Source organism: Oryctolagus cuniculus, chromosome 2 (assembly GCF_964237555.1).
Source record: "Oryctolagus cuniculus chromosome 2, mOryCun1.1, whole genome shotgun sequence".
NCBI classification, from domain to species: domain Eukaryota; kingdom Metazoa; phylum Chordata; class Mammalia; order Lagomorpha; family Leporidae; genus Oryctolagus; species Oryctolagus cuniculus.
This window is the reverse complement of record NC_091433.1, coordinates 176467040-176478136: the sequence shown is the minus strand read 5'-3', so window position 1 is coordinate 176478136 and position 11097 is coordinate 176467040. Positions and strand designations below refer to the sequence as shown.

At 49.7% G+C, this 11097-nt stretch overlaps 1 protein-coding gene and 1 long non-coding RNA gene across 2 annotated transcripts in view; one reads left to right on the top strand and one right to left on the bottom strand.

Moving 5' to 3' along the window:
- Positions 1-5203: 5203 nt before the first annotated feature.
- LOC138848657 (uncharacterized) lies at positions 5204-6599 on the bottom strand. Its single transcript, XR_011386740.1, has 2 exons — positions 6463-6599; positions 5204-5570 (listed from the first exon to the last, which is right to left on the bottom strand). It is a non-coding gene; the product is annotated as an uncharacterized lncRNA (long non-coding RNA).
- A 59-nt stretch (positions 6600-6658) lies between these two features.
- SELENOI (selenoprotein I) overlaps positions 6659-11097 on the top strand; it is a 38056-nt gene continuing 33617 nt past the window's right edge. The window contains 1 exon segment of the mRNA NM_001199841.1: positions 6659-6861. Coding sequence (NP_001186770.1) covers positions 6805-6861 — 57 coding nt within the window. The 5' untranslated portion in view covers positions 6659-6804.

Below are 11097 nucleotides of genomic sequence, written 5' to 3'. Positions count from 1 at the left end.
GAAGGAGGAGGTGTGTGTAGGAGAGGTATCAGCTCTCTCTCTGTTCATAAAACACAGATGCTGGATCACTACCAGAACTTCAAGAATGCTGAAGATAAGACTGTGCCCAGTGTACTTGGCCCAAGATCAGTTTTAAGAACAATGTCCCTTTTATTTAACAGCCACGCTCTTGTGTGATGGTTTAAAGGGAGAAATAATCACTTATCTTTGAACAAGAATGACAAATATGTACATGGTCTAAGTGAATTACTAGACCGGTGAGCTGACTCTTGCCTCCCGTTACACTGGGTCCCTGGCTCTCTCTGAACCTTTGCAGGGCCTCTCTTGAATTTGAATGACTGCTGAGCCTACTGGCCTAGTGTTCAAAGTTAAAAGCTCAAAAATGACCAGATAGTCACTGAGAAGCCGGTGGAAATGTCCCGTCACAGAAGAGCAAGGACACCTTCTCCCTCCACTAATGCGGCGCAGGAGGCATGATATCAGTTCGTGCCAGCCTCAGTGTATTGCACAGGATTTGGCTGTGATAAAGAATATGATGAACGACCTATTCACATAAAGTTCCCTGTACGTTCTTACCTAGAAGGATTAGCATTGAAAAGTATAAAATACAGCAAAGAACAGGCAGACAAAATCTACCCTAGCTGGTTTACCTACAGCCAGAGAATTCTGTTTATAAGAAACAATAAGCAACTTAGTGACTCTTCTGAGCTCCCGCCTAGTCTCCATCCCCACCTCAATCCCCCCACTCTGCTCTAAGCCTTGATTTGAAACTGACCTGGGGGGCTGGCGCTGCCGTGTAGGGGGCTAAGCCTTTGCCTGCAGTGCCGGCATCCCATAGGAGCGCTGGTTCAGGTCCTGGCTGCTCCTCTTCCAATAGAGCTCTGTCTGTGGCCTGAGAAAGCAGGGGGAAATGGCCCAAGTGCTTGGAACCATGCACCCATGTGGGAGACCTGGAGGAGGCTCCTGGATTCGGATTGGCTCAGCTCCGGCTGTTGCAGCCATCTGGGGAGTGGAGTAGCAAATGGAAGATCTCTCTCTGTTTCTCCCTCTCTCTGTAACTCTGACTTTCAAGTGAATGGATAAATCTTTTTAATTTAATTAAAAAAACAAACAAGAACTTATCTCTTAGTTCTTTGTTGCTGTTAAAATCTTAGCCTGGTAACTTATAGAAACATAGTGCAGTGGAAACAATAATTAGCTAAAAATTGATGACTTGCGTTCTTTAAATTATTTTTTGATTAACATGTAATACTTGCTTTATGGGAGTCCAGTGCAATTATTTCAACACATGAATACAGTGGAAACTGTGCAAATCAGGTAATAACCATTTCCACTTTTTTTTTTTTTTTTTTTAAGATTTATTTATTAGGAAGGCAGAGTTAGAGACAGGCAGAAAGAGATAGAGAGAGGTCTTCCATCTGCTGGTTCACTCCCCAAGTGGCCACAATAGCTGGAGCTGGGCTGATCCAAAGACAGGAGCCAGAAGTTTCTTCTAGGTCTCCTACATGGGTGCAGGGGCCCAAGGACTTGGGGCATTTTGTACTGCTTTCCCAGGCCATAGCAGAGAGCTTGATTGAAAGTGGAGCAGCTGGGACTACAACCGGCGCCCATATGGGATGCCGGCACTGCAGGTGGTGGCTTTACCCACTGCACCACAGTGCTGGCTCCCCATTTCATTTTTTTTAAAGGTTGATTTTTTATCTGAAAGGCAATAACACAGAGAGGGAGAAGACACACACAGAGAGAGGTCTTCTATTTACTGGTTCACTCTCCAAATGGTTGAAACATGACAGGTCTGGGCCAGGCTGAAGCCAGGAGCTTCTTCTGAGTCTCCCACGTAGGTACAGGGGCCCAAAGACTTGGGCCATCTTCTCTGTTTTCCCAGGTACTTTAGGAGGGAGGTGGATCAGAAGTGGAGCAGCCGGGACTTGAACTGGCACCTGTATCAGACACTGGCATCACAGGCAGCAGCTTTACCCACTATGCTACAACGCTGGCCCCTCCTTTTCATTTCTTTATGTCTGGAGCCTGTAAGCTCCCCTCTTTCAGGTCTTTGTGTAGCATATAATACCCATGGTGAATTATCGTCACCCTAATGTATGGTAGATCTGTGCTGTTTTTTAAAGATTTATTTACTTATTTGAAAGTCAGCATTACAGAGAAAGAGGGAGAGACAGAAAAAAAAGAGGGGGATCTTCCATCCACTGGTTCACTCTCCAAATGGCCACAATGGCCAGGGCTGAGTCAGACTGAAGCCAAGAGCTAGGAGTTTCATTCAGGTCTCCCACAAGGCCCCAAGCACTTGGGCCATCTTTTTTTTTTTTTTTTTTTTAAAGATTTTATTTGAAAGGCAGTTACAGAGAGGCAGGACAGAGAGGTCTTCCACCCACTGGTTCACTCCCCAGATAGCAGCAATGGCTGAAATTGCTCTGATCCAAAGGAGCTCCCTCTGGATCTCCCACACAGGTGCAGGGCTCAAGGACTTGGGCCATCTTCCATTGCTTTTCCAGGACATAGCAGAGAGCTGGATTGGAAGTGGAGCAGCCGGGACTTGAAGCCATATGGGACGCTGTCACTGCATCTTTTGCTGCTTTCCTAGGCCATGAGCAGGGAGCTGGATCAGAAGTGGAGCAGTGAGGATTTCAACCAGTGCCCATATGGGGTGCCGAAGCTGCAGGTAGTGGCTTTCCCTGCTACACCACAACACTAGACCCTGTGCTATTTTTCTTAAAAGATGTATTTATTTTATTTAAAAAGCAGAGGGACAGACACAGAGGGGGAAATGCTCCTCAAATGGTCACAGAAAGCCAAGAGCTATGAACTATTATCAGAGTTTCCCACATGGGTGACAGGACCCCCAATACTTGAACCATCACTTCCTGCTTTTCCCAGGCCAAGGAGCTGGACTGGAAGTGGAACACCTGGGACTCCACTAGCACTCCCCTACTGGACGCCAGCATCGCAAGCAGTGGCTTAACGTGCTGTGCCACAACATTAGCTCCTGGATCTGCACTCGGATTTGTTTTACACTGAACAAACTAGGTGACTTGTGGGCAAATATACACATATCTCTTTTATTATTATATTCTGCACAATTAGAACAACCATCCACCCAGCCCACGGCCCAGGGTTGTTAGGGTGATCTAGTGATGCTAAATTGTTTTAAGAAACACAGAGCTTATGAAGATAAGGCATGGTTTTTATTTGAAAACAAGAATAAATCCAGGCCGGCGCCGTGGCTCACTTGGCTAATCCTCCGCCTGCGGTGCTGGTACCCCGGGTTCTAGTCCCGGTTGGGGTGCCGGATACTAGTCCCAGTTGCTCCTCTTCCAGGCCAGCTCTCTGCTGTGGCCCAGGAGAGCAGTGGAGGATGGCTCAAGTGCTTGGGTCCCTGCACCTGCATGGGAGGCCGGGAGGAATCACCCGGCTCCTGGCTCTGGATCGGCGCAATGCCGGCCACGGTGGCCATTAGGGGAATGAACCAACAGAAGGAAGACCTTTCTCTATGTCTCTCTCTCACTGTCTATAACTCTCTGTCTCTCTCTCACACTGTCAAACTCTGCCTGGCAAAAATAAAAATAAAAATAAAAAATATATAAAAAATGAAGAATAAATCCAAAGCCTCTTTATAAACTGAAGACCTTTTTCATAGGAATGGCTTCAAAAACTTATACTGGAATTACTACTTGTATTAGTCATTTAACTGCCAATTTTCTAGCTCTATTTACTCTAAAATACTAGCTCTAAAATACTCTTCAGACTAAACAAAACAGGAACTCCAAGGATTAAAACACTTCTTTTTATAGGTTATATTACAAAGATGACAATATTGTTTCTAGAATGAATTGGCTGTTTTATGTGATTATCATTCCGGAAGGCCAAATGCCCGATCGTGAGTGTATGAGATGTGGAAGAGAGAAATTTCAGCAGGTGAGGAGGCGGGGAAGCAGGGCAACAATGAACCATGCTCAGCATTATGGGGCACAGGGACAAACAGGCAGAGATGGGAGCAGGCAGGCCGGAAGAAGGCAGCCCCTGCAGCTGTGAGGGGCCTCAGATAAAAGCCTCCGGGACAGAATCCAGGCAACAGGAACAGAGAGGAGCCTCCGTTCCAGAGGCAGAGTCACTTAACAATCTCCTTTTTCAAGGTCAAAGTGCCTGGTGGGGCTCAGCCAGGGCTAGGATTCATGGAACTCTGGGGAAAAGATATGTGATGATTGTTTAACCGGCTTCACTGATATCCTTCAGCACGCTCTGTGCTGTAATGGGTGCGGAAGGACAGGGATGGTTGTCTTTTTCCAGGTGGGTTGACTTACTCTACAGAAGTTAAAGGAAAGAGCTTCGCTGAGTTTCAGAGACGAGTAAGATCGTAGAGATGTAGTCTAATGCCCTTTTTAAACACAGCAGTACTGGGGCTAAGGGAATATGTTGTTTGGGATCCCAGAGCCAGTAAGTGATAGATTAGAGAACAACAGAGCAGCGTTGTGTGTTGTGTTTCGGTTCAAGAATTCTCAGTTGGATTCACAGTGGAGTGGAGCTTGTCAGTATCCTCTTCAGGGAAGCAGCAAATGTCAACTGCTCTCACAGAACTCAGGCTGCTCTTTGGAAGAAATTCCAAGACCATATTTGACAGGATGAATTTGCTTACATCTCAAGGTGTTACCGGTAAGCATATTTTGTGAATTATTATTAGTTTGTATGCCAGTCACATTTTATGTATTTGTTTTGCAAGTATGAAGTTCATATTTCAAATGGGTAAGTGTAGACCTTGCATTAAATGTCATCAGATGGGAGTTCTTGTCTCTTTATTGTATTTATATTGGTTAGAGGAAACGCAGCAGGGAAAGCTGCTGCTGTTTATAGGTAGTGGCATTACTAGGGAAATCGGCTGATTAATACATTGTCCAAAGCTCTGTACTCACTCTGCACAGAAGTGTGTCCACTTGGCGTTCAGCACTGATTTAAACACAGTCCCTGCATAAAGCAAGCATCTAGGTTGAAGGATGCCGGGTCCCAGTTTTCCTTTCATTACCGCCCGTCTCCTTTTCAAGTCAGGGAGAACGACACTTCACAGCAGAGTGCGATCCTTGCTCATGCGTACTCAATGGAATGAAATGACCACGCATTATTTGCAAGCAACTGGGCAATAGGACATGAGAAAATTAAGACGTATTAAGATACAAATTTTCCCCTTGAGAGCAAGTCTGGGAAAGGACATGCAAATTTATTGATTATCTAATATGCACCAGGAATAATAGATGAATTATATCGATTACATCATAAGGATCTTGTACTTTAGGAGGGGAATAAGACATCCCAGAACTGATAACGTGCTTCACACATGTTGGGCCCCCAACAAGTGTCTGTTGAGTGAATGAAGGGAAGAACATGGCAGAGATCTCAGGGGGCCAGCGTTTGGCACATCCACACGGGGACCCCCACATCCCCTAGGGCAGTGCTTGGGTTCCCGCACTCCCAACTGATCTCTCACCAGGGACCCCTGGCTCCTGGCTTTGGCCTGGTCCAACTCTGATCGTTGTGGGCATCATAGAAGATCTCTGCCTCTTTACCTTTCAAAATACAAATGAACAAAAGCCACTAAATTACAGAAACAGAAAAACTGCTTAAAAACAAGGTGGGGGCTGGGCTGTTTTAGAGCCAGAGAGTGGGAAGCTCCCTGGGATAGTGGGTTTCCCTAACAGACTTCATCTTGTGTTGAGTTAGCCAGGTCTGAGCTGTGTATCGGCGAGCGACTCCGTGCAGATTATGTAATCTGATTTTTAATTCCCTAAATCTGCAAAGTAGGTAGAGAGCCTTCCACTGCATCGTGTTGTCACGACGGCTGGCGACAATGTACGTCAAGTTCCCCGCGTGGAAGGCGCTCAATTGGAAACAGCAACTGTTACCAAGTTTATTATTATCAGATACACAGTAGCCCCTGATGTTAACTGGGCTCCAGGGACGTAAAAACACCTCCCGCAAACGCACTTAAGGAGCCGTCGAGACCCAAGCCACCGCCTTTATCTGCAGCAGTTTCAGTCGGGGCCAGGGACGAGGAGGTGCAAGGTGCACGGGGCGCCGCGGACCCGAGGGGCTCGTCCCCTTGCCCTGCCGCACGGAGCCTCCCCCGGCGAGGGCGGGCGTTCAGTCTTCGCCACATCAAGCCAGGCTCGCCAGGCTCCCACCGCAAACAACCAGGGCGGAGCTGCGAGAGCCGCAAGACGGCGGCGAACAGACCCGGGTCTGCGCTTACATCACCCCAGGTGAGGGAACTCAGCCCTCCTACCCGGGGCGCTCCGGACCTGGCTCGCAGGCACTCGCCCCCACCCCCAGGATTAGTAGGGGACCCCCCAAAACTTCCCACCCGGATGCTAATAACCCCCAGAAACCCAGCCTGTCCCCCACGGGAAAAGCAGCAAGGCCCACTGGGAAATTGACCTTTCGCTTCCGCTCGTGCCTCACCTCAGCTCACCAATTTTGACGCTGGCGAATGAAACGACGAGAAAAGCCGGGAGGCGGGACTTAGAGTTGTCCGATCCCTGCCGATTGGACTGCGACGGCGCCGAGGAGCCGGCCGCACGAGCCCTCCCTCGGTGGGCGGGGAGGAGCGAGGGCTGCGCCTGCGCGCCGGCCGGCAGCGGAAGAGGCCGTGGCGGCTACGCGTGCGCGGTGGGCGGAGCGCGGCTCTCCTGCCTTCTTTGCCAGCCCAGTGCTTCCCAGCCTTGGCGGCCGGTGTGGTGCTCGTGTTTCACCGCCTCGTCGCGGAGAGTCGCTGCCGAGTGGGCGCTCGGTTTTCTGGTCGTCATGGCTGGTTACGAATACGTGAGCCCGGAGCAGCTGGCTGGCTTTGATAAGTACAAGGTAGCGAGGGCCGGCGGCCGCCCCTCTCCCTCCTCGCCCCGGCCTCGCCCAGGCGGCTGAGGGGCCGGCGCGGTCCGTGTCACCTTGCGCCGCGTGGCTCCGGGCGGGCCGGCGGGCGTTTTTCCGGGGGTCCTGCGAGTCCTGGGGTCTCGAGGTCGGGGAGGGGGCACCCTGGGCGATAAGGGAGCGAGCGGATTCTCTCGTCTTTGATTATTTTTGGGTCCCGCGAAAAGGATGCGGGGCTCTGTGGTGTACTGATTGCCTTCGTTTGAATGGACTTCCCACCTGCCTGTCTTGCATACAACTTCAGAGAGCCCGGAGGTCGTTCGGCCGCTGGGGCCCGCGGGGTCGAGTGCCTGCCCGAGGCCCCCGCGCTCCTGCGCTCCGCGTCCATCTCCGCAGTGGCTCGCGGCGCGGGGCTGCCGGTGAAGCCGGTGTGCACGGGAGGACCCGGGTGGTGGAGAGCGCGCGGGCTTCCTGCTGATGCCGACTCGGCGCCCAAGGCTTTCGGCCCTGGGCGAGTCCTTGCAACCGCAGGCAGCTCCTGGGTTAACGTTCGTGAGCTGAGTTTCTACCGTGCAGATGGAGATCGGGGTTTGGGAAGCGCCCGGCAGGGACATCGGGGGCCGCCGGTGAGGGCTGGCGGTGAACTTTCCAACAAATCTGGTTCCCCTTTACTGTCCCCTCGTCAGTGAGTGGCCACTCAGCATCCAGCCCCCACCCCTCACCCCAGAAGCAGGGGCTTGAACCTTTCATCCTTGATTCTGTTCGTCTTTGCATGCCGGCTTAAATGTTGCCTCCTCTGAGAAGCCTTCCCTGCGTGCCCCCGTGTCCCCCTGAGTCAGTCATGGAACAGCTTCTGCAGTGTTTCTCCATTAGGATGGAGTCCTGGCGCCTGGATGTGTGTGGTCACCATGGGCTGAGCACAGCGCTGCTCCTACTGGCTACTCGGCGAATGAATGAGCAACTGAAGAAGCCTCACGGGTGTCGTTTAACTGGGGCCTTAGAGGGCCGCACAGGGGGAGCCTCTGCTTTCCAGAAGTCTTGTGCTGTCATAGTCTAACCCGTACCTTAAAATTGTGAGTGGCTGCGAGTTCTGGAGCCTTCTAACTCAGAACAGGGCTGAAGGCATTTTGGCTTCAGCTCTGTCCCCTTTTTGTTATCTGTTCAGCACTGTAAATATTGACAGATAAAACATTGTCTTCCATGGGAGAGTCTGAGTTTGTCAGTAGGTGCTGATAGTTTCTGTCCTAAGTGTCGCAGGGAACCTCCTTTTTCTTAGAAGCAGCCTTACATGTATGTTTTCAACTGGACAGGTGTCCCGTCTCCAGGGATCTCAGTTGGGTTTCTGTTCCTGACTTTTCCCTCTAGTGCTGTCTGAGTCAGCTTCTGTGTCTGACAGCAGATTTCCTATCCTGGAAAACAAAGGTCGATTTAGCAAGTGTCCAATGTTCACTAAAATACGCTTTGTTGGTGTTGTTTTAGTCACAATGAGGCATCCTTGAAAAAAAATATACATTTATATATATATTTATATGTACACATTTTTCAGGTACAGGATTCTTTCTCCAGTACTACATTAATTAAAAATAGGAATCCAGAGGTGTCCAAAGGAAGCTGTGTGGCCAGTTTTGCTGGAGTGTGACTTGGGCACAGAAGTCTTTTCTTCCTGCCATTGCGTTCCTATCGAGTAGTCTCCAGATAGTTAATGCTTTGCAAATGCTTTTGGGGTTAAAACAGATTTTCTGTGTAAATGGGTAAAGACTCAGAATTTTCCAGAGATCTTTATTCCTCGGTGTGACCTTTTATAACAGATGAGAAAAATTGATACTTTAAAAGCAGCTGGTTAAAAAATTACTTTTGAACTAGTTTAATTTCCTTATTTTCCCTGGAGGTACATCTGAAAGGGGCAGTTGGAAACCTGACAGTCACATGGAATCGCTGCTATAAGGGGTGCCTATGTAGAGTGGTTGTTACCTTTCTGTAGTAAGAAATCAAGATTTAGATTGATTGCCTGTACAGAAGAAAGCATGGGGTGGATTCTGTGTCATGCTCTGTTAGCGCTTGTTTTCTGCATTGTGTTACTTGATACAGTTTTATTCAGCTGTTTGATTAAACAGTTGAATAATTAGTAGGAAGTCTGCTTCTCACTAGGGATATGAGCTGGGCGGGGGCTGTCGCCTCCCTGCTCAGATGACAAAGGTCTAGCCTGGAGTCCTGAGCAGTGGGTGTCCAGTAGGTGTTGATGGAATCAAAGTATAAAGAATACAAGGCATTTGGGGAGTGTGGTGGAGGAGCTGAACATCTGGGCCTTGCAAGGATGCGCTTGTATTTCAGATGTGAAGATGTCAGGATAGGCACACAGCTCTCAGTCGAGGGGTTTCCCCACTTACTCAGGGTGAAATGGCTGGTGAGGTGTGCCTGTCTATCTAGCTCAGGCAAACTTGACAGTGTAGCAACTGGCTTCACGTTGTTTCGTTTTGCCTCAGAGATGTTCTGTGGAAATCGGTTGTTTGCTTTTAAGAGTATGATTTCATCAAGACTTGGTCTCTGCTGTTAATATAGTTTATTAACTTGGTTGCCAACAAGAACAACCTGACTTCAGGAATCATAATAATTGGGAATTTATTTACTAATAAATTACAGTTACAATTAAGAGGTCTTAAAGGGAAACTGCGTGTTAATGGCAATTCTTAAGAGCCAGAATTTGGGGCCAGCGCCATGCGCAGTAGGTTAATCCTCCGCCTGTGGCGCTGGCATCCCATATGGGCACCAGTTCCAGTCCCGCTGCTCCTCTTCCAATCCTGCTCTCTTCTATGGCCTGGAAAAGCAGTAGAAGATGGCCCCAGTTCTTGGGACCCTGCACCCGCATGGGAGACCAGGACGAAGCTCCTGGCTCCTGGCTCCTGGCTTTAGATCGGTGAAGCTCTGGCCGTTGCGGCCATTTGGGGAGTGAACCAACAGAAGGAAGACCTTTCTCTGTCCCTTCCTCTCACTGTCTGTAATTTTACCTCTCAAATAAATAAAATCTTAAAAAAAAAGAGCTAGAATTTGGCCTTGAAATTCACTTGTTCTTATAGTTATTTATTTATTTGAAAGTCAGAATTACACAGAGAGAGGAGAGGCAGAGAGAAGGAGAGGTCTTCCATTCGCTGGTTCACTCCCCAGATGGCCACAAGGGAGCTGCACTGACCCGAAGCCAGGAGCCAGGAGCTTCCACCCGGTCTCCCACAAGGGTGCAGGGGTCCAAGGACTTGGGCCATCCACCACTGCTTTCCCAGGCCATAGCAGAGAGCTGGACAGCAAGTGGAGCAGCTGGGTCTTGATCCTGCGCCCGTGTGGGATGCTGGCGCTTCAGGTCAGGGCCTTAACCTGCTGCGCCACAGTGCTGGCCCCAGGTTTTTTTTTTTTTTTTTTTTTTTAATGACTCAATAATTTTATTTAGAGGCAGAGAGACACACGAAGAGAAAATAGAGACATGGAGCACTCCCATCCATTGGTTTGCTTACAGTACCTGCCTGCTCCCCCGTACAGTTTGATTTTGTTTATTCAGCAAGTGTTTATGGAGGGTCCACTCTGTCGGGCACAACACTGGGCCTGCAAAGTTAGCTGAGCTGAAATTCCTGACTTCAGAGAACCCAGTTTGGTGGCATGTGGACGTATAACCACACGGTTAAAAATAGTTAAGTGATGCAGTTAGGTAAGAGCTGGGTGTTGGGAGAGGATAGGAGGCAGCTCCCGGGTGTGGGTTTGAGCTGAGAAGGGCTTCGGAGGGCTTGGAGGTGAAGGCGGAGCTCCTTTGGGGAAGACGAAGGCTGAGTGGATCCGCTATCACCAGGTGAAGAGGAGAGGGCAGTGAGTGCAGAGATGGAGGTCTGTGTGCTTCCTGGGACCGGAAAGTGGAGGCATAGGGTGGAGTGGCAGGGATGGGACTGCGGGGCAGGTGGGGCCTGTCAGAGGGGTGGGTTGTCTTGCATTTTACCCCACAGACCAGTACCTCTGCCTTCCATGATCGGTGTCGAGATCAGCCGGGGAAGGGACGTTGCAGTTCCTAGGGCCTTTTTAGGTTTAGGTGGGATAGAGCGTTACTGTCTGCACACCGAGCAAATGTCACAGGAGGTTTAGGGCTCACTGTAGAGCTCTAGGCTTTGAGGGGGCACTGACGCGTTTTCAGCTGGATCAGATGTGAATTTACAAAGCTGCCTTGGCAGCTTGTAGATGGGTGGGCGTGGGGGA